Source organism: Zonotrichia albicollis, chromosome 1, assembly GCF_047830755.1.
Source record: "Zonotrichia albicollis isolate bZonAlb1 chromosome 1, bZonAlb1.hap1, whole genome shotgun sequence".
NCBI lineage: Eukaryota > Metazoa > Chordata > Aves > Passeriformes > Passerellidae > Zonotrichia > Zonotrichia albicollis.
In genome coordinates this window covers 153577229-153598341 of record NC_133819.1, presented here as the reverse complement: position 1 = coordinate 153598341, position 21113 = coordinate 153577229, and the positions used below count along the sequence as shown (strand labels likewise).

Genomic DNA, 21113 nt, shown 5'->3' with positions numbered 1-21113 from the left:
CTTTCCATGCAGCCAGAGCAGGATCCCACTGGGATAAGGGATGAATTCCATTGCAAAAGCCAGGCTGAAGCATTTACAGGATCATCCATAAGGATCTGTGAGGCTGTGCCTGGCTCAGCCGCTTCAAGCCAGGGAGGGCTGAGATGCCTTAACGCTGTCGGAAAGAGAATTCCCAGGATTAGCAACATATTCCCCAAGTCACAGACGAGCGCTGGACACAGTGAGGGGACCATTCCAGCTGGGAATGTTCCTCTCTGCAACACAGAATGAAACACTCAACTTCCCTTTCCAGGGATTTCTTCTCCCCTTCTTCCTTTTCCTTGGCCCTGGTTCAACTCCTTCTTGATCTCGGGAAGTGTTCCCAAAGAAGTGATTTAACCGGGATTTTTGTCTCCATGATGAAGTTGGAACAATTAATTCATGGACAGGAAGACTGTTGAAACGCCTTGGAATACACTTGGCAGCTGGGAGTAACTCATGAGCAAGGGCATCCTTTTCCTCTAATTCTAGTGTGTGCATCCAAGGGAGGATGAGTTCCAGGTGTTTTGGGTGGGAGGATGAGGAGGAGGAGCTGGTTCATTTGGGAATGTCATCAGGAAGGCTGGGTGAAGCTGGCATCTACGAGGTCAGGGCACTCATCCCTCTGTGCTCCTTTGCCCAGGGAGGTTCATGGAATTGGGAAAGCAGATGCTGGAGGATCCATGGGAAAGGAAAACCAGGCAGGAATTGCAGATGGCTGTAAAATTATCTGATGATGAAGCAATTTCCCTGCCAAAGCGATGACGTGCTGAGTCTGGACATGAGAATGTTGATCCATGGGTTTGCCCATCCTTGGGTCTCATCCTAATCCCAGCACCTGGGAACCCCCAAATCCAATGGGATAAGAGGAGCCCTGGCCACCATTCCTAGAGAACATGGGATTGACGCTTCTAAAGGACCAAATGCTTTGAGGTGGCCACGTCACTTGGACTGGACTCCATGACCCTTGTGGATCCCTTCCAATATTCCTGTATTCTTTCGGAATATTTGGTGGTCCTGAGGTTGAATTTGGAGCTCAGGAGGTGGTCGGGATGAGTCCATGTGTAGCTCTTTTCCTCTAGGAAATAGCTGGAGTCTGAGGTGGGATTTGGGGGTGGGATCTGGAGAGCTGTGCCAGCGATAATGTTGGATTTGTGCTTGTGAAGCCTGAAGTTGGCACACAAATTATTGGGATGGTAAATAAGGAGGAGGACAGGTTGTCATTAAGGAATGAGATGAATTCCTTGGTTAAACAGTCACAATTGGAGAAAATGCCCTTTTAATCCTGGGAAATGCGAGAGGAACGAGGAAAAACACGGGAGGGGCAGGGAGGGAGTTTGGAGATGACCTTTAAGGACCAGCGTGGGCAAAGCATGAGCTTGCATGGTCTCAGTGGGAGTCTGGGTTCAGGATATAGGGAAAGGGGACTGGAAAGGAGGGATGTGCTCTGTGTGTGTGGAGCAGAGCCACTGTCGTGTTTCCAACCCTCCAGAGGAGCCTGGAAATCGAGGTTGGAAGAGTGATTTGTTGAAAGGTGGTGATTGGATAAAGGTTGATCTCGGACGTCTTTTCCAATCCAAATGATTCCGGGATTCTGTAATTTGAGGGCTTTCCAAGCATCCTCCAAAAAGCCAATCCATGCAGCATGGGGCCAGCCAACTGCTCCCGTCCGAGCATCCCAAATGGGAAGAGTGGGTTTGGTGGCATCCCATCCTTCACCCTGTGTTACCCACCCAGGAGCATGGAGCCAGAGGGAGAAGAGGCTTCCCTGCCCCTCCGACTCCTCTTTTCCAGGTAATGGGCTTTTCCATATTTCACCTTCCAGTTAAATCGCCTGTGCTGGAGCCTAACTGGCCTCCCCGCGCTAATTGCACCAATGCAAACCATTCCAATCGAGTGCTAATTTAATTAGAAAGCACCCATTTTAGTTAATTTGTTCGAGAAGATCACTGCAAACTCCTGGAGAGAACAGATGTTCCCCTCTCCCCCGATGAACATTCCGGGCTTTGTAAATGGCTCCGCTCAGCCTTGTTTAGGAGAGAAAAGAGGATTTTATAGCCGCAAACGACCCTTTCTGTAAACATTTTACAGCTCTCTGCACGTTTGAGTGACGATAAACCCCGAGCAGCTCGGCGGGCTGCAAATTTGGGACCATACGGCCGTCATTTTATTGTCATATTTCACGGTCGTAACGTTAATGGAAGATGCTCGCTCCAGTCTTTTTTAACGGCTCCGCTGAGCACGCTCAACCGCCTCGGCTTCCGAGGAATTTGGGGAGGTGCGGCGGCGGCTTCTGGGTTTGTTTACGGCTTCTACTTCTGGAGGGATAAGTTTGGGAATTTTGTGGATTTTCACCTCTTTTTTCGCCGTGGTTGAGAGGACCCCAACACAGAAGTGCCGCTTTCGTTGCCGCCTTGGTGGCAGGGCTTGATCCAACCATTCCCAGCTCCAGGAATGTGAGAATTAGAGAATATCCCAGTTTAGAAGGGACTGTCAAGTCCAGCTCCTCGTCCTGCACAGGACAACCCCAGTTTAATTTAGGAGATGTTCAGTGCTGCCAGTCTCCTTATGGATGTGGCCTTGGGACCCATGGGATCTTCATCGCCTTCAGCATCTCCCTCGGTGCTTTTTCTGCCAGCAAATCTTTGCTCCAGAACTTTTTTTGGTAACCAGGTGAGGCAGCCGAACCTTTGATCAGTGGCAGAAGATACCCTGGAGCTTTCCATGAAGCATCTGCATGGTTGGGGATGGAGGGCTTGGACACAAGGGGATTGTCCTGGGATAACAGGAGCTGGCATCACTGTAGGCGTTGACCCCAGCAGGTCTTGGTGCAGTTTGTTCCTCTTGGGAGGAAGCAATGGGGATAAAATGCAGATAATAGATTTCTCTTTGTGGCGGTAAACATCTCCAGGGTGCTGAGGCCTTGACACAGGTTTTCCAGAGAAGTTGTGAATGCCTCATCCCTGGAAGTGTTCAAGGCCAGTTTGGGTGAGGCTTGGCAACCCAGACTAGTGGAAAATATCCCTGCCCATGGGAATTTGTCCTTAAGGTCCCTTCCAATACAAACCATTTTAGGATTCCATGAAAAAATTGGGCAAAAAATCAATATGGAAGAAAAATATTTCAGTCCTGAAAAAGGAATGAGATAGGTTCTAAATTGGACACTTTGCAATGAGGAAATTAAATCACAGTGAAGTTTCTGACTTTGGGAGCTACTCAGGGCCATCAGGACATGAGGAGATCCAAACCCAGCCTCCAGCAGCACCTGAGTCATCTGTGGCACCCCAAAGGCTGAAGGTATCCCAACCCCAAATGGAGATGGGGATCACACAACCAGTAAAGTTGGAAAAGACCTGGAAGGATGGAAGATGGAAGGATCACAGAATCATTAAGGTTGGAAAAGACCTCCAAGATCATCAAGTCCAAGTTGTGACCAATCCTTACCTTGTCACCAGACCAGAGCCCTGAGTGCCACATCCCATCATTCCTTGGACACCTCCAGGAACAGGGACTCCAAACCTCCCTGGACAGCCACTTCCAATACCTGACAGCCCTTTCCATGAAGAAATTTGATGGATCCGTGTTGTCCTGCTTGAGGGATGGTTGCATTTAGACTCAGTTTTTAGGGTCTCATCCACCTGTGGCAGAAAGTTGGGGTGGAAGAGCAGCAGGATGAGTTTCCAGTGCAGGTTGTCACCACATGGATTTAGTGCAGGATGGAGCCAAGGAGATCCAACTCTCCCCATATTCTTTTTCCGAATGAAAAACCATTTGTGGAAAATTTTGGGATGCTGCCCTTGCTGCTGGACTTTACACCCCATCTTTAGTTGCCAAGTTTTATTTAATAAAAAAAAAATTTTAAATATTATAAATAAATAAATAAATAAGGCATCTCCCAGCTCAAGTTTCTCCAGGAGACTTTAGCAGTGAAAGGAAAAGACCCTTCCAAGGCACATTCAGCCTCTGGACTCCCCTAAGTTGTCCTGGAAAGGGTTAAGGAATATTTTTCTTCTAGGAATAAGTAGGGAAAGTGTGTTTGGAGGGAATTTCTCCTCATGGTGTTAAACCTTGAGCATCCAGCAGGGAAATTCTGGGATGCATCTCGGTGCCCTGAACACTCCTGGAGGAAAATGCAGGACAGGATGAAACCCTTTGGTGGCATCAGGAGAACGACGGAGACCAAACATTCCATCAGGTCAGAGGTTGTTGAGGAAGGAAAACCAACAAAATTCCAGCTTTTCTCCTGCTGGATGGTAAAGTTTGGAAAGCTGCAAGGGAGTTGTCTTTCCCTGCATCTCGCTGATTTGGGGTTTGGGAATCTTCACTCCAGCTGCCTTCCACCTCCTCACCTTGCGGAGAAACCCAGTTTTTAATCCCTCATGGATCAGGAATGATGAGCAGGGAGAGGATTTGGGCCCCAGGCCCAGACTCACCTCCTTTCACCCTTCATCCGAGAGGATTCCCCACCTTGAAATCCCTTTCAGTCCCTCTCGGATCAGCATCTGGATGAAACAAATTTGGTTTTAACTTCCCTGTTGGATGCAGCTGGAGCCTCTCAGCTCTGGCTGGGGGAAAAACAAGTTTTATTGAAAAATCTAATGGTGCCACCTGAAGTGTGATTTACTGCACTGTCCACTCCTCAGACTTGATAATATATTTCTATTAGATTTCCTCCTTTCCCCTCTTTTTTCCCGGAGAAGAGTGGCAAGTTTCTCCGTCTGCCTGACACCTTCTTAGGCTTAGGCAAAATAAATGTTGATTTCCATCAGGAGGAAGAGCGCTGGAAGTCCTAATTCTCCGACAAGCCTGACAAGCTCAGCGAAAACCGCCTGGGTTTCGATGGAAAACTTGTGATCCAGGCCTCGGTTCCTCTCCTTCGGAAGCTGTTCAATCTCTGGAATGAAAAAAGGGTTGCTTTCGCTAACTAGAAATTATATACCTGGTTCCTTGGAAGATGGATTGCGCCGCTCCCGGAATGCCGGGAAAGGCAGCGAGGGGGGAGAGAGAGCGAAGGAGCTGGAGATGCGACCCAAGATTGATCACGCCATTTGCAGGATCTCCCAAGCACAAAACTGGAAAAATATCTTTTCCTTTGCCGGGGTTGAGTGGAGTGACACCTGTGTTTGGTCCAGGTTTTCCCTTCCGGGGGTTTTCTGGGGATGAGGTGTTAACTCCTGGGCTGTGCCATCCTTCCTCCATCTCCTTCCATCCAAGGGGACAAACAGAACCAATTTAGCCCTTCCATGACCTATTTTGGGTTTATTTTCTCATTCCCACCTTGATTTTTTGAGGAATTTGTTGGAAATCAAGCATGGATGCTTTGGAAGTATCTTGGCCCTGTGTGCTCTGTACAAAAGTCAGGAAGTTAATTGTGGTCAATTTAAAAATCACCTTTTTCCTTCTTCTCCCAAAGAAATAAATCCATATTTCTACTTCTGTAATCATGCCTGCTTTAAGCTGCCTCATGGATATCAGCTAAGGAACTTTGCCCTGGCTCATCCAAAGGGAATTCAGCTCTTCCCACCATTCCTATTGATAACTCACACCATGGGGCAGGAATGTGGAGTTGCTGATTTTGACCCCTTGAGGTGACAACCAGCAGCTCCGGACCCTCATTCCAGCAACCAGGCTGGGATTTGCAGATCCCAGGCTGGAAAAGCCACCTGGCTGGATGCCAAAGGGAAAAATTGAGAGGGTGGGGAGGCAAAGGTGTTTTGCTCCATGTCACCATTCCCAAATCCCAGCCGGATTCGGCTGCGTTGCCGGTGAGGAATATCCAGATCCGCCGTGTCTGCCGTGCATCCCGCTGATGTATGGGAGTTATACTAAGGGTGGAAAGGTGCTAAATGAGCCCTCTTTATTTTCCATAAATTAACTCCAGAGCGATGAATCACTGCCAGCATGGCTTCGACTCCCAGTAAGTTTGTTTATCCAAGTTGGAAAGCGAAGGAAAACTCTTGGAGACTCCCCATGGTTGGGTCCTCACCTGTCCTGCCTCCCCTGCCCTAAAAAACTTTCTCCTTTGGCTTCTCAAGGCTGCTCGAAGATGTCCTTGGTCCCACATCCAGGCTGGGTTCATCATTTGGGAAGTGTCATGCAGAATTTTGCAGGAATATGGGCATCTGGAGGGGGTTTGGGCTGGATTCCCTCCATCTTCTCCGTGACCTTCTCCACCTCCATTAATCCCAAGTGAAGGGGAACTTTTCCCACTAAACCTGTGGGTCCTTTTTCTTCTGGGAAACCTCCACTTCTTTCCATCCTCATTCATCTTGGTGGCCAAGTGGCCACCACTTTCCTTCTCACCCATCACTCTGGTACGTGGAGCCCCATAAACACCTCTCCAAAGCTTTTGGAGAGGGAAAATAGGAGAACCTGCAGAAAGGTACTCGCAATGTTATGGTTGAAATGGAGAAGGATTTCACTCTGTCCACCTTGGTCCCTGGAACAATGCTGGACTTGTCGTACAAGGAGGTCACCTCCCAGAGGCACTTCATGGTGTTTTGGCTCTCCATGAGCATCCAGAACCCTCTTTGGAGGAACCACTGTGTTCCTCCAAAGCAAGCAGAAGACATCACCTGGAGCATCCTAAATGGATGCTGAGAATGCTTGGTGGGATGGCTGCTGGTGCTCAGCTCTTTCCAGCTCCATCCCAGCACCAAAGCAGGTTGTGATGTTCACCACTGGGAAGGTTTGCATCCTTTTCAATGCTCTTTTTCACCCATAACTTGTGAATTTTGCAGCAGATTTGCTGCTCCATGGTGGGAAGTGACCTCTGAGTGCCACTTGTAGGGAGCTGAGGATGCTCAGGGATTTGGGGAATGAGCCACTTCCATCCTTGACATGGCCAAGGGGGATGTGAAGCAGAAGAGGAACTTAGGACACTCCTACACCTGCATTCCAAGGGATTCCCATGGTGACCTCAGCCAACCTCAGTGACTTTCTCCTCTTTTCCTCCTTTCCTTCCCAGGCAACACCAAAAGGAGGAGAATGTTCCCCAGGGCATCCCTGCAGGATTCCGAGAGCTCCCTTGTGGGTGGCAGAGGTGAGTCCAGTGGGTGCTGCCAGGGTGGAGAACCACCCACGTTCCCGGTTTCCCAGTGCTTTAACCCCCTCCCATGGCCAGGCAAGGAGAAGCCTGGGAATATCCAGCTGTGTTCTCCCCTTTCCCGCCATCACCATTCCCTTCCCTCCCTCCAGGCAAACGGCTGCACATCAAGCCCCGGCTGTGAGTTCCATCCCAATCCTGTGGCAGCCGACCAGCTCAGGAAGTGGAGAGCCAGGGAACAAACCTGGCACCTACCTCAGGATGCCATGTCCAGGCATGGCACCCCCTCCTCCCCCTCCTCCTCCTCCTCCTGCTTTTCCGGGATGTCACTGGGACACGGAGTCGTGCTGCAGCGTGGGAATGCGCCGCTCGTTCCTGCGGGGGAGCAGCTTTGTTTGGAATCTTTGAATTGACCAATAAATGACCTTTTCAGATGGTTTGTTGAAGGCAAGTCCTGCCACCTCCTTGGATGCTTGTGGGGCTGGGAAGAGCTTCCCATCCTCATCCATCCTCCGGTGCTGTCCCAGCCACAAGGACAGGATACGGGAACCTGAAGTGGTTTAATGCCATCAGGTGACATTCCCACATCCAGATCAGGACATATTAGGGACAAGTCACTGTGCTGGGATGTAATGGGTGTAAAGCCCCCACAGCCCTGATCCCACCACTCCAAGAGCCCATCCCACTCCATCCCCTTGCTTTTGGGAGGTTTCCTGGAGCTGAGAGCATCCCTCATGGAAGTGTGTTGGGAGTGGTGCTGAGATCACAATCTCAATTTTGGGGTCTCCCTGAATTGCACCCGACCCTCTCCTCTCTCTATCCCAGCAGGGGTTTGTGCTCCATTGGGAATGCCAAGCAGCTCTCCAGGGTTTGGGGGTTTTTGGGGACTCTCCAAATCCAAGCAGGAACAGAGCGAAGGAATACTGGAACAATGAGGTTTTGCATCCATAGGTACAATTCCCAAGGGATTTTGGGGTGGCAGGTGCTGTTGCCCCACACAGATGTGATTTGTGGGATTTGCTCATCCACAGCCCCTCAGGCAAAATCCTGTGGGGAAAAGGAATCAGGGAACTGGGAAGGACTGGGGCTCCCTTCAGGATCCAGATGTGATCAGAGATAAGGTAGGAAATGCCAATGGGGGGTGGCTTCACCCCCCAAACAGGTCCCCACCGGGGGGTTCCCTTCACCAAGTGACCCCCACGGAGGGGTTTTGTCACCATCCCAAATCCACAACATCCCCCAGGCACTGGAGGACCAGCAGATCCTCACCCTGGGATGTCCCTTGTGCCCCAGGGTGTGTCCAACGAGTTGATTTTTAATAAAAGCGTCGTGGTTTTTGTTGATATGAAAATGTCTTTTGTTAACTCCTGTGTTTTGATATGTAAATAAAAGAATTCCCTCCCCTGGGATGGAAAAGCCTCCCTGTGGCTTTCCTCTTTTTTCAGCATGAACATCCCATCAAATACCCATCTGAATCCAGTGGAGGAGTCACTCTGATCCCTAAATCCTTGGGTTTTTTTAATTATTAAAACTTTTCACCCAGAAACTATGATTCTTCATGTGGCGGTATACTAAAAAAACTCAAATAAATTCCCTAAAAACCACTCTGGAGGAGACGGTGCTGTTGTGAATCCTCAGGGATGTCCAGCGGTGGCTGGGAGCTTTGGTTTTCCTTGGATCCCTAACGAGGATAATCCTCGTGCTGCACTAATTAAAGGAGGCAGTGAGCAGCGGTGGCTCCGCCACCCACCGGCACCGCTGCTCCCTTCCCGGCGAGGATCGGAATTTCCAGCCGGCTGTCGTTAAAGCTCTGCTTGGGGGTGATTAATTTCCAAGCAGGGATAAACGCGGCCCCTGGAGAGGTGTCACTGAACTCCGGTGGGTTCCCCCTCTGTCTCCAACATCCTCAATTCCTCAGCAGTGGGTTCCAATGGGATTTATCCCTCCTCGCTGCGAAGCCGGGGGTGCGCTCTTGGGCTCGGGGACCCGCCAAGGACATTCCCTGGGGAGTGCCACGACTGGGAGGTTGGCACAGGGTGGAGTTTCTGGAGGGCTCCATAAACATTTCCCGGAAAATCCTTCCCGCGGCGGGTGCTGCTGGCAGCGCTCTTGGTCCCCTGCCGGGGAAGCAGGTGCCAGGCGAACGTCACCCACCAGGATCACTTTTCTGCCTGTCATCGGGGTGGCTGTTCCCTGCCCTCCTCTTTCTCCACCTTCTCCTCCTCAGCCTCATCCTCATCCTCCTCTCGATGTGATTTCCCCACTCCACCCCGAAATTCCTGACCCTGCAGCAACATTGGGTTGTGGGGCACTTGCTGGTGGAGCATCACCAAGATGGTCCCACCCTCTCTCCATGGGGTGCATTGTGGTGGACACCACCCTCCCATGGGGTGAGGTCACTGTCCCCAAGCCAACAACACCCCAAGTGGGAGCTGTGTGCCATCCAGGGAAACTGAGGCAGCCCCAGGTGGGCACCCAGCCCTGCTCTGAGGAGTGATGGGGCACACGAGCTCTAAAAGTGAAAGGTGACGCCATCCTGCCACCATCCCGAGGCCACCAACCTGGTTATGTCACTTGACCGCCTGTGAGTAAACTTAGCTGACGGGCCCGGCGTGGCGGGGAGGGTTGGGGACATGCCATGGGCATTTCCTAAAAATACCCCGGGGGTGTCGCTGGGGAGCCACGGCCCCATTGGAGCCCCGCCCGGTCCTAATCCCTTGGTGGCTCCTGTCCCAGCTTGGGTGGCAGCTGCTGGTGGGGGCCAGGTGCCCCCAGGGTGGAGCAGCTCTGGGGAGGAACTGGGTGCCAGGGGACAGGAGGTGGCACCCCATCTTTTCCCAGTGCAGGATCCCACTATCCTGCTACACAGGTGGGGTGGTGATGGATTTTGGGTGACACAATGACGCAAAAAGGGTTAAAACCACCCCACTAAAAAAAGGGTTTTTGTTGTCCACTTCTTTGCCCTCTCCCACAAGTCATGCCCAAGTTTGGGGACTCCAAAGTGGAGTATCTGTGTCCAATATGGGATAACATCCAGGATCACCAGGGAATGGGGGTCATGTTTAGGGCTTTGGCTGCATCCATGACCCTTCATATAAATGCCCCCCCTGCCCTGACCCAATTAGAAGCAGAAAGATGGACCCTCCCCAGAGGCCAGATCCAGCAAAAGCAACAATGTGGGATTTTAATTGCTGGAGTTGCAATTGGGATAAATGTTTTCATCCTCAAAAAGCACCTTTTTTGCTTTGATTTGACCCTATATCTAAAGGGTCAGTTTGCAGCCATGGAGAGCAGTGTCCCCTGTCCCCGAGTCTCCATGCAGGATTGGCTGGATGAGGGGAATGTCACCCCCCACATCCCAAGGAGCTGCCTGTGGGATGCAGGAGAGTGGGATGCAGCTGGGTTGGGATGCAGTGGGACCCAGGATGCATCCTGCAGGTGAGAGACAATCCTGGATGCCCATGGGATGAGTGGATGGGTGTTGCCAGCCTCTGTGGGATGAACCTGCTCATCCCTTGGGATTAGGTGGAAACACTCCATGGTGACTGCCCCGTGCCTCAGTTTCCCTGTCCTCTTCCTCCCAGGCTGTAGCAGCCCTGAGGTTGCAGATGGAGCAGCACGGCCACATCCCAACCAGGGCCTCATCCAGGGGTGGCATGAGCACCCCAAAACCCCCCTGACCTGCTGCCTCTGGGTGCCAGTGACACCTTTTCCAGGTGCTGGGCTGGCAATCCTGCTCCTCCGTCTGGTGGCACTCCCGTTCATGTGTCAGGTGTGGATGTCACCTGTGCCAGGTGCGACGCCACCTCTGAAACCAGAGGCAGCGCTGGAGTACAGAGGCGCACGTGGCTGCAGCCTGACCACCAACAGCTTATGGAAAATCCCGAAAAATCCCCAAAATTATATTTATTTGACTTTCTGCAAGGATAGAAATGCTCTCCCAGCCAGGGAAGGACCCTGGGCTGTTCCTGAGGTGAGGAAGGGGCTGCATTCCGATGCTGTGGTCCCTCAGCGAGGTGGCACCAAACCCGATTTAGGCTCAGTAACTCCCTTTCAGATATTTCCCCTTTTTGGGGAGTAGGAAATCAGGATTTCTAGGATGTTTCTCCCCACTCCACACTCAGTTCGGGGCGGAGGGTGAGAGATGAAGCCGCACATTGGAATAGGCAGGCCGAGGGGGTCCAGGGGGTACCCGGAGCATTCCCCGCCTCCGGAGATTGACAGCTGCCCCGGGGGCGTTGCCATGGGGATATGAAAATCCAAGCGGGCTCTCGGGGTGCTGATAGGCTGGAAGCGCTAAGCCTCGCCCCAGTAGGCGTGGCCGTGCCTCGTTTTCCCCGTATAAAAGGCGGCGAGTTCCATTGAGCTCCCGGCGGCGGCGGCGCCGGTCGCGGGCAGGGGCGGGCAGGGGAGCGGCCCCCGCCCCCAGGGCGCCGTGTCCCGGCGGGAGGAGGAGGAGGAGGCAGGAGAAGGCTCGGAGCCCGGGGAGGTGGGGCCGGGGCAGGTGCCAGGGGAGGCAGGAAGGGGCGGGCAGGGCGCTGCCCGCTCCTCGCCATTGGGAACCGGCCGCAGGCAGCGGCGGAGCCCGCCCGGCCCGAGCGCAGAGCCGTGGCGCTCGGAGGACGGTCCCGGAGCGCAGCAGCGGAGCCGAGCCCCGACGGAGAGAGGTGGCTGCCCCGCAGCCCTCAGCGGAGCCCCGGCTGGAGGACCCGGAGCCCGACTGAACCGCAGCGCAAAGTCCCGTCCGAGGCGAGCACCGGAGCCCGGCTGAGCCCCGCAGCAGAGCCCCGGCGGAGGGTCCCGGAGCCCAGCTGAGCCCCGCAGCAGAGCCCCATCTCGGACGCCGCTGAACCTCCCGCAAAGTCCCATCGGAGCGTCCCGGAGCCCGGCTGAGCCCCGCAGCGGATCCCGGTCGGATCGTCCCGGAGCCCCGCTGAACGCCACGGCAGAGCTCCGTCAGAAGGTCCCGTAGCCCGGCTGAATCGCACCGCAAAATCCCACCGCAAGTCCCGTCGGGAGTTCCCGGAGCCCGGCTGAGCCCCGCAGCGGAGCCCCGCCGGAGGGTCCCGGTGCCCGGCATCAGATCCCCGTCCGAAGGTCCCGGAGCCCCGCTGAACGCCACGGCAAAGCCCCATCGGAGGCTCCCGGAGCCCCGCTGAACCCCACGGCAAAGCCCCACCGGAGGCTCCCGGAGCCCGGTCTGGGCAGCCGCTTGCGCCGGAGCCCGCTCGGAGGAGGCTCCCGGAGCCCGCGGGACCCTCGGTGAGCGGCGGTGCCCGGGGGCTTTTCCCCCCCGGTCCCTCCATGGACTGAGATGGCCTCGGAGCTGGCCATGAGCGCGGAGCTGCCCACGAGCCCCCTCGCCATCGAGTACGTGAACGATTTCGACCTGATGAAGTTCGAGGTGAAGAAGGAGCCGGCGGAGGCGGAGCGGCTGTGCCACCGCCTGCCCGCCGGGTCCCTGTCGTCCACCCCGCTCAGCACGCCCTGCTCCTCCGTGCCTTCCTCGCCCAGCTTCTGCGCTCCCAGCCCCGGTGGGCAACCGGCCCCCGGCCCCCCGGCTACCACCGCCGCTTCCCTGGGCTCCAAACAGCAGCTGGAGGAGCTGTACTGGATGTCGGGTTACCAGCATCACCTCAACCCCGAAGCTCTCAACCTGACGCCGGAGGACGCGGTGGAGGCGCTGATCGGTGCCCCTCACCACCATCATCATCACCACCAAGGGTACGAGCCCTTCCGACCTCAGCCCTTCGGGGGCGAGGAGCTGCCGCCGGCCGCGCATCACCATCCCGGCCATCACCATCATCATCATCACCACCTACGCCTGGAGGACCGGTTCTCCGACGATCAGCTGGTGAGTATGTCCGTGCGGGAGCTGAACCGGCAGCTGCGGGGCTTCAGCAAGGAGGAGGTGATCCGCCTCAAGCAGAAGAGGAGGACCTTGAAGAACCGGGGCTACGCTCAATCCTGCCGCTACAAGCGGGTCCAGCAACGGCACATCTTGGAGAACGAGAAATGCCAACTGCAGAGCCAGGTGGAGCAGCTCAAGCAGGAGGTGACCCGCTTGGCCAAGGAAAGGGATCTGTACAAAGAAAAATACGAGAAGTTGGCCGGCCGGGGCTTCCCGCGGGAGCCCTCCCCATCCGCCGCCCCGAAAGCCACCGCTGACTTCTTCATGTGAGCCGGGCTGGTGGGATGGGGTGGGATCCCCTTTTTTTGGTTTTTTTTTTTTTTTCCTCATGCGGGGAGAGAGCAAACCCGCCGCTTATATTTAAAAAGAAAAAAAAAAATTAATATTATGAAGTCCCCACCGAAATTTTGGGGAGGGGAAGTCGAACTCCCTCCCTCCCACCACGCACCCACCCATCGGGACTCGGGGTGGGGGTCCCGGGGTGGGGGAGTGGGGGGCAGCCCTGCATGCGGGACGTGTACGGCCACCCGCCCCCCTGCCCGGGAGCATCAGCGCCATCCAGGTGGCTTCTCCCCACCTTTTCCTGCGGGTTTTCCCCTCCATTGGGATTTTTATTCTTCGAGGGATCCCCCACGGATCGGCCGGGGGGGTCCCCGGCAGCGCTGCGCCCTGTCCGGCCCCCTCCGCCCACCCCCCATTCCCGGCCGGCAAACCTGAGCCACGTTTAACTTATTCACCCTTGTAAATATGTAGAAAGTTAGTTCGTTTTTTGCCTTTTTTTTTGTTTCTCTTTCTTTTATTTTTTTTTTCCTTGAGCCTATATTTTGCTTGGTGATTTACGAGAAAAAGAAAACGAACAAAAAAAGGAAAAACCAACAAAAAAACCCTAAAATCCTTTAGAAAAGAGAAAAAAAAATTACACGAGTCTTAAAAGTTTGTATGTAATAGCATGCAAATAATATCCGAGTTAATTTAACGATGTTGGGAAGAAGCCGAATGCACTATATACAGGAATCGATTGGGTGAAATAATACTGTTTTATAGAGATTTAAAATTATCTATGCTCTTAAAAATAGTGGGGAGGGGCGGGAGGGGAAAAGGTAACAATTTTAGGGTGACCTGAAAGGCAATATAGTAATATATGGACTGCAAACGGTTGGCTGCTATCTCACTATGCACCAGATTTATTTATTAACCCTTGGGAAACGGAAAATCTTATTTTAACCTCGATGTTTGGAGAAAAAGGAAAAAAAAAAACAGACGGCAAGAAAATGCACATTATTTGTTGTGGAAACAAGAGGAAAAAAAAGGATTAAGAATTCGTGCAATCGTTGGAGCGAAAGCGGGACCGATCCTGCGCGGAGGAGCGGGGCGGGTTTGTTTGTTTGGTTTTTTTAAACGAGTTGCTTATTTAAAAAAGGAGAAAAAAAATTAAAAAAAAAAAACAAATTTTGGGGGGGAAAACAAAAGGGTCCTGCGGACAAAGCGAGCTTGGGAGCCTGGTGCATTTTAGGGACTGATCGTGCGAAGCGTTTTTAACGACCTGTTGTTTCGATTTGTGACGGTTTTAATGATGTTGCATCAAGATAAAAACTTATATTCAACTAGACCCTGGGTCGGGTTTTCTCTCAACTTTTGGGGGGAGTCCACGCATCATCGGGGTTTTGTTTGGGGGTTGTTTATTATCCCTTTGATTCCCGGGGCTGATGCAAAACCTTCCCTGAGCTCCCGCTGAGATAAGTCCGGTGTTGAGCGTCGCCTCTGCCTCGTTGAACTCTGGCTTTTCACTTTTCCTGCCTTTTTTTGTTTTGTTTTTGTTTTGTTTTTTTTTCAGCCGGGTTCTGGGTGGTTTTGGTTTTCTTTCCTGGCTGGAGGGTCCTGGAGACCTTCATCCCTGCAGCTGCTGGGAAGTCACCGGATCCAGTTTGGTTCCAGCTTGTCCGACACCGTCCCGATGAGCCGCTGGCTTGATTTTCAACGGTAATAAATTATTTTTCTTTCCTCTTTTGGCTTCTCCCCCTTGAATTTTTAATTAAAATAGGACCAAGCCCACACTTTCCCTAATCCAAGCTTTTGGGCTGGTATTTTACTGAGATTTTGTGGGGTTTTGGGACCGTTTTAAAGGATGTTTCTTTGCCGCAAACCCCAAGCGCAGCTGCAGCTTTTCCCGAACTCAGCGGGACAAATTCCAACCCAACCCTTGGTACAACATTTTTTTTGGGCATTTTATGTGCTTTTTTAATATTTTGGTGTATTTTCTGTCCTATATTTTTGCCCAGGCTCAGCTGTGGCAGGTCCCCAAGCTGTGGCGTGTTCCCTCCTGCCGCTTCCATAAATCTCAGCTGTGCTCATGTAACCCCCCAGCTTTTCCTTGGATTTGTGGGGTGCCTGCAACTCCACAACCCTCTGGTCTTGCCTTTTCTGCACCCCCAAACCTCACTCCCCTTTTTCTTTATCTTTTTCTGGCTTTTTGGTGTCTTACTGTGTGACCAGAGGATTTTTGAGCAGCCTGAGCTCGGCTCAATATTGGACTTGGATTTTGGGATGGGAGCTGGGATGCAAAGAGGGAGATTTGTCCCAGGGCTGGACAAAAAGTGGGGTTTGAAAGGTGGGGGATTCACCCCTTATTCCTGTATTCATTTAGATCCAGGGAAACTTTGCAAACCTGGCTCTAAATAAAATTAACTTATGCAGCCGCTCGCGGGACATCGCGTCCCTGAATTTTTTGGAGGTGAATCACAGCTTCCTGGTGGGTAATTCCCTAATTTTCCTCCCAATATCCCTTTCTCTTGGCATATATTTTTGGGGGGAGAGCACATCCAGCTGTCTGGTCATGATCAAATAGGAATTTGGGGAAGAAAAGGTATTTGGGGCTGGTACCTTCCCCAAACCAGACTGGGGGATCTCGGTCCCCGCCGTCTCCATCCTCACTCCTGGATCTTTCTCTCCTGGATCTCCATTCCCTGTTGGCACATCCTGGGGGTCACTGCCCCTTTTCCCAGCTGGGCTGGGGCTCGTTGGGGAAACAGAGCTGACTTTGGGGTCTGTGTGGGGTTTTGTGGGAGCGCTGTCCCATGGGTGTCATCCCAGGACAGAGCACGGTGCCCGTGAGGTTCCTGCAATCGTCTCCTGCTCCGGAATCCTTTCGCCGCTTCCACGGCGCAGCGAAGGCAGCGATTTAACATTCCAAATTTTCCCCTTTGCCCTCTCCTTTTGGTTTTATTTTGGGGTCCAACAACCTGGAAAAGATCCCAGATTATTTTGTCAATCCGGTTATTATCCCTGCCTCTCTATCCCGAAGGGGTCCCCAATTCCATGCGCCACTTTGATTTATTTTTTTAGTTCTCCACTGATTTTTTTTTTCCCTAAACCATCCTTGAAATCCTAATAGCTGGAGCAGGACACAGGGTACTGCTGCCACCCACTAATGTTGGACCTCCATTTGGAGACCCCATCCCACAATTTTTTTGGGGAGATTTTGGGGTGGAATTGCACCCTTATACCCCATCATCCTGGCTTTCTCCGTGCTCCTGAAGCTCCCGGCTTTCTGGGATTTAGCTTTGCTGAATAAATAATAAAACCCAAAGTAGTTTAAGCCTAAATTTGGCTGTTTTATGACTTGTCTCCTTTTTGGGACACCCCCGGGCTCTGGGGGGTGTCTGGGTGGTCCCTGCTTGGGTTTGCAGCTTTTTTTGGGATGGCTGCAATATCTGCAGGATCATGTGTGTGCATTCCAAGCGTGTTGACACATGTTTTGGGATGGGGATGTGGCGGGACAGGGTCGTGTGTCACCCGTGTGCCGCAGGACTGCGACATCCGCAGGTGCCACCACGTCTGCTGCAGGAGGACGTGTGGCGCTTGGGGTCACTCTGACCTGGTTTCAAAGCTTTCCCCTCGTTTCTCCTGATCCCTGAGCGGGGCTGGAGCCTCCTTCTCCATCTTCCTGCTGCTTTTTGGGGGGATTGCAGCAGGAACTCAGGACACCGCGCTGTCCCTCCTCTGAGGATCTGCAGTCCCACCGCTCATCCTGGGCATCTCCTGCATCCTCAGCTCCATCCTCTGCCTTTTCCAGGGGTGGAAACAGCAGCCCAATCCAAAAGGATGCTCCAAGGGCTGCTTGGCACTTGGGATGGGGACATGGGGACAAGCTCTGGGGGTGCTCTTCATGTCCCCCTCCTGCAGAGCTCCTTAACCCCATTTCCAAGCTTTACTTGCCCACTCAGTGGGCATCACTGAGCTGGGAAATGGCTGGAATTCCTCCTGGTTCCCAGCCTGTCGGTTTTCCACAGGGCAGAGGGGTGATTTTGGGGGGTGCTCACCCCCAAACACAGCAGTACCCTGGAGCACCTTGTCCATGGATGCTGGGGATTGGGCACAGCCCCTGGCAAAGTCCCCTTGAAGCGGTGCAGGGTGCTCCGTGCCACTTCCAAGCGGGAATTACCGGGATCGCTGGAATCGGGTGGAAAACCACAAGACGATCAACGAGGCATCTCCAAAAGTGTCCCTCGCTCCTTCCTCCTCAGTTGCTGATGCTCCCACCCCACAGGTTTGTCCCAAAACTGCTCTGGTGTTCACACAAATCCCGACATCTCCACAAATCCCGACATCTCCACAAATCCTGACATCTCCATAAGGTGAGAACTCCAGTCCTGGAATTCAGTCCTGGGGTAGAAGCAGGTTGGGCTGCTGGGCATGGAGGAATTTGGGGTAATGTGCACTTTAAAAGCTGGAATTAATTCAAATCTCAGCCAAATTAATCCTGGGGGAAAAAAAAAATCTTGGATTTGGCTCCGAGCTCAGGGCTGAGCCACTGTGAGCAGAGCCTGGGCTCGGTTTGGAGCTGGAGTTTTTTGGCTCGAGTAGATCTTTATATTCTGGCTCGGCCAGAGTTTGATTTTTGCACATTCCTTCCTTTCCATGCTCTGTGTCTGCCTGCCTCCTCAATATTCCTGCATCCCTGGGACACAAACATGACCCTGCCCGTGTTATATAAAAATATATTTATAATAAATGAATTTATCCCTATTTATCACCTCAGTAGAACAGAACTCTGCCATGGGACCATGGCTTTGGCACTGCACAGCTCATCCTGGGGGCTGGAATTTTTTCCAGCTCTCTGCCTTCCCAGTTCCATTGATGTCATCCCTAAACTCTGCAGGAAGTGAGGTCCTTCCCAAAATCCAGAACATGGAAAACCCCCCTGCATAACATGTACAGCACCACAGATGGAATTTTATCCCAAATTCCTTGGGTTTGGGTGGGTTTGCTCCATCCAGGCATGCTCCTGCTGCTGTGGGAATTGGGATGCAGGTAGTTGGATCCAGAATATGGGTGTGGGATGCAGGAGGAGGGATATGGGATACAGGAGGTGGGATGCAGGATGCACAGATACAGGACAGCAGGTGTGGGATGAAGGGGATACAGAACACTGGATGTGGGAGGGAGGCAGTGGGATTCAGGATATGGGATGCAGGAGGTGGGATGGAAAAAGTAGGACACAGGATTTAGGATGTGGGATGCCAGATGTGAGGATACAGGACATTGGGTGTGGGATGCAGGTATTGGGATGCGGGATATGGGATGCAGGATGCAGGGATACAGGATTTATCATTGGGTGTGAGATGCAGATGGTGGGATATAGGGTACAGGATGAAAGGATGGAGAATGTTGGATATGGGATGCAGGATAAAGGATGTGACAAATGGAATATGAGAACTGGGATGCAGGATATGGGCATGGGAGATGGGGTAAGGAATGTGGGATATGGAATACTCCCTGCAGCAGGCTCTGTGCTGGTTGTCACTGCCCCTTGATCCAGGAGGAAAGGGAAACTCTGGATTGTGAGGATCAAGAAGGAGCCTGGCACTGCCCAGCCCACCCTTCCCTGACTGGATAAACTCCATCAAGGATGCAACACCAGCAAATGCCGGGAATTCCAACTCATACCCATCACTGCCTGTGTGTGTACAGGTGGTGGGATAAAGCAGGTGGGATTTGGGATGCAGGCTGTGGGATGCAGGACGCACATCCACGTGTGTGCAGGGAGAACAGCTCGCTGCCAAGTGGGAAACATTCCAGGGCAGCGTCAGTCCTCAGATCCAGACGTGATCAGATCCTGCCAGCCAATGCCCTTTGCTATCTCAGCTGTCTGGGAAGCGCAGCTTTCCTTGGAGTCGCCATCCCCAGTGCCTGGGAATGCCCCTGTTCCCCTCTCCATCCCCACAACTCCGTATCCCTCCTTGCCAAGCTCCCAATTAAATCATCAGCTCAGTGTTTAATTACCCACACCATGAACCCCAAAGGTTCCCCGGGTTTTCACCCCCCTCCAATCCTTCCTTTCCATGGATGAGAGCAGAGGGGAAGCAGAGGGAGCATCTTCCCACCCCCACCAGGTTATTTATTCATGGAAAAGGCCGGGGCTGGAGCGCGGCTCCGGCACAGCCCTGGCAGCTGGCGGCTCCCTGGGAGGTGTAATTTGCACAAGCAAAAATAAACTAATTGTTATTTTCCATTTACATAAAGGGAAGGGAAGAGAGGTTGGAAGAGAGGGGGAAGGAGGCCGGGAATGTGAAGGGAATGTGCTGCCAACTCCTTCTGGCAGGGCTGTGCCAAAGTACCGGCTCATTCCCTGCTCCCGTGGGGCTCATCCCGCCTGTCTGCTTGCTGGAGGAGTTGAAATTTATGGGAATGATGGCACTGGACCATCGTCTTCCTCACCACAGAGTCAGGGCCCGCTTCCAGAGGTGTGAAGCCCATCCCAATGAAGGTGCAGCACAATAGGAGAGGACAACCACTTCCATCAGTTGGATGGGAGGAAAAACCTGCTGGCATCAGGGCAGATTTGAGGGAGGGATAGATGGATGGATGGATGGATGGATGGATGGATGGATGGATGGATGGATGGATGGATGGATGGATGGAGATTTATTTGGAGTTTTCACTTTGGCCATGGTGTGTGAATCCAAAAGAAGGGCCTGGGCATAAAAACATGGAGTGTTTTGGGTCGGGAGGGAACTTAAAGATCATCCAGTTCCACTCCCTGCCACGGGCAGGGACACCTTCCACTATTCCAGGTTGCTCCAAGCCCAGTCCAACCTGGCCTTGGACATTTCCAGGGATGGGGCAGCCACAGCTTTTCTGGGCAACCTGTGCCAGGGCCTCCCCACCCTCCCAGGGAAGAATTTCTTCCCCATCTAACCCTGCCTTCTGACAGTGGGAAACTTCAGATCTTTGAGACTTTAACAGTGGGATACCACAGATCTTTGAGACTTTAACCCTTTTCCCAAAACTGTTGCTGAAGGACATCTGGTAGGGATGTGTTTGTGGATCTGGGCTTGGGATGGAGGTGGGATTGAGGATAAACAGCAGAAGGGGATGGGAGTGTTCCTCTCTCATCAACTCTGCACAGCCTAAGGATTCCTTGGACCAGGGAGGAAGATGAAGGAGAGGTTTCCCAGAAAGGCTGTGGATTCCCCATCCCTGGAAGTGTCCAAAGCCAAATTGGATGAGATTGGAGCAACCTGATCTAGTGGAAGACATCCCTGCCCATGGCAATGTGGTTGGAATGAGAGGATCTTTAAGGTCCATCCCAACCCAAGCCGTTCCAACAATTTTATGAGGAACACATCCACAACCTCATGCACTGGATGGAGTGGAGGCTGGAGATGCTGTCACCAGCAGTGTCAGCACAGGACAGACCCCTTCCATGCTGCCACATCTTGGGAACCTTTGTCATAACACTTGGAACGAGACGTCGCGGGCGTTTAATTCCGATTTACGCCGACAGGTCCTGTCCGTTAATTAAATATCCATTGATTGTTCGGAGAACACTTCCTTGGGTTTATCGCGTTTCTCCGAGACAAATCAAATTGCCACGTCATTAACTTCCAGCTCTCCAATCCATACATAATTACTGCCTTATTAATACCTCCGAGTTACGAGGAAGTTTGAGGCAATTAATATTTGTGGGATAGTTTGTATCAAGTTAATTCCGTCAGGGTTATGTTAATAATGCGGACATCTAATAAGCTGGATAATTAACGTCTTTCTCGTTAGCATCTTCTCAGGTGCCAGTTAAATGTCAGGACAGGCTTTGTGGCCGGGCTGTGTTTAATTAAACTCGTTATTGCAGAGGGATTC

General features: G+C 52.5%; 2 protein-coding genes across 2 annotated transcripts in view; both read left to right on the top strand.

Annotated features, from left to right (window-relative positions):
* Window positions 1–8414, top strand: part of ZC3H3 (zinc finger CCCH-type containing 3) — a 128360-nt gene extending 119946 nt beyond the window's left edge. Inside the window, exons 12-13 of the mRNA XM_074558079.1 lie at window positions 6986–7060; window positions 7216–8414. Coding sequence (XP_074414180.1) covers window positions 6986–7060; window positions 7216–7247 — 107 coding nt within the window. The 3' untranslated portion in view covers window positions 7248–8414. The remainder of the gene's footprint in view (window positions 1–6985; window positions 7061–7215) is intronic.
* Window positions 8415–11422: 3008 nt separating this feature from the next.
* MAFA (MAF bZIP transcription factor A) lies at window positions 11423–14583 on the top strand. Its single transcript, XM_074558234.1, has one exon. The coding sequence runs from the start codon at window positions 12378–12380 to the stop codon at window positions 13242–13244; it is 867 nt and encodes a 288-aa protein (XP_074414335.1). The 5' UTR covers window positions 11423–12377; the 3' UTR covers window positions 13245–14583.
* The last annotated feature ends 6530 nt before the right edge of the window (window positions 14584–21113 follow it).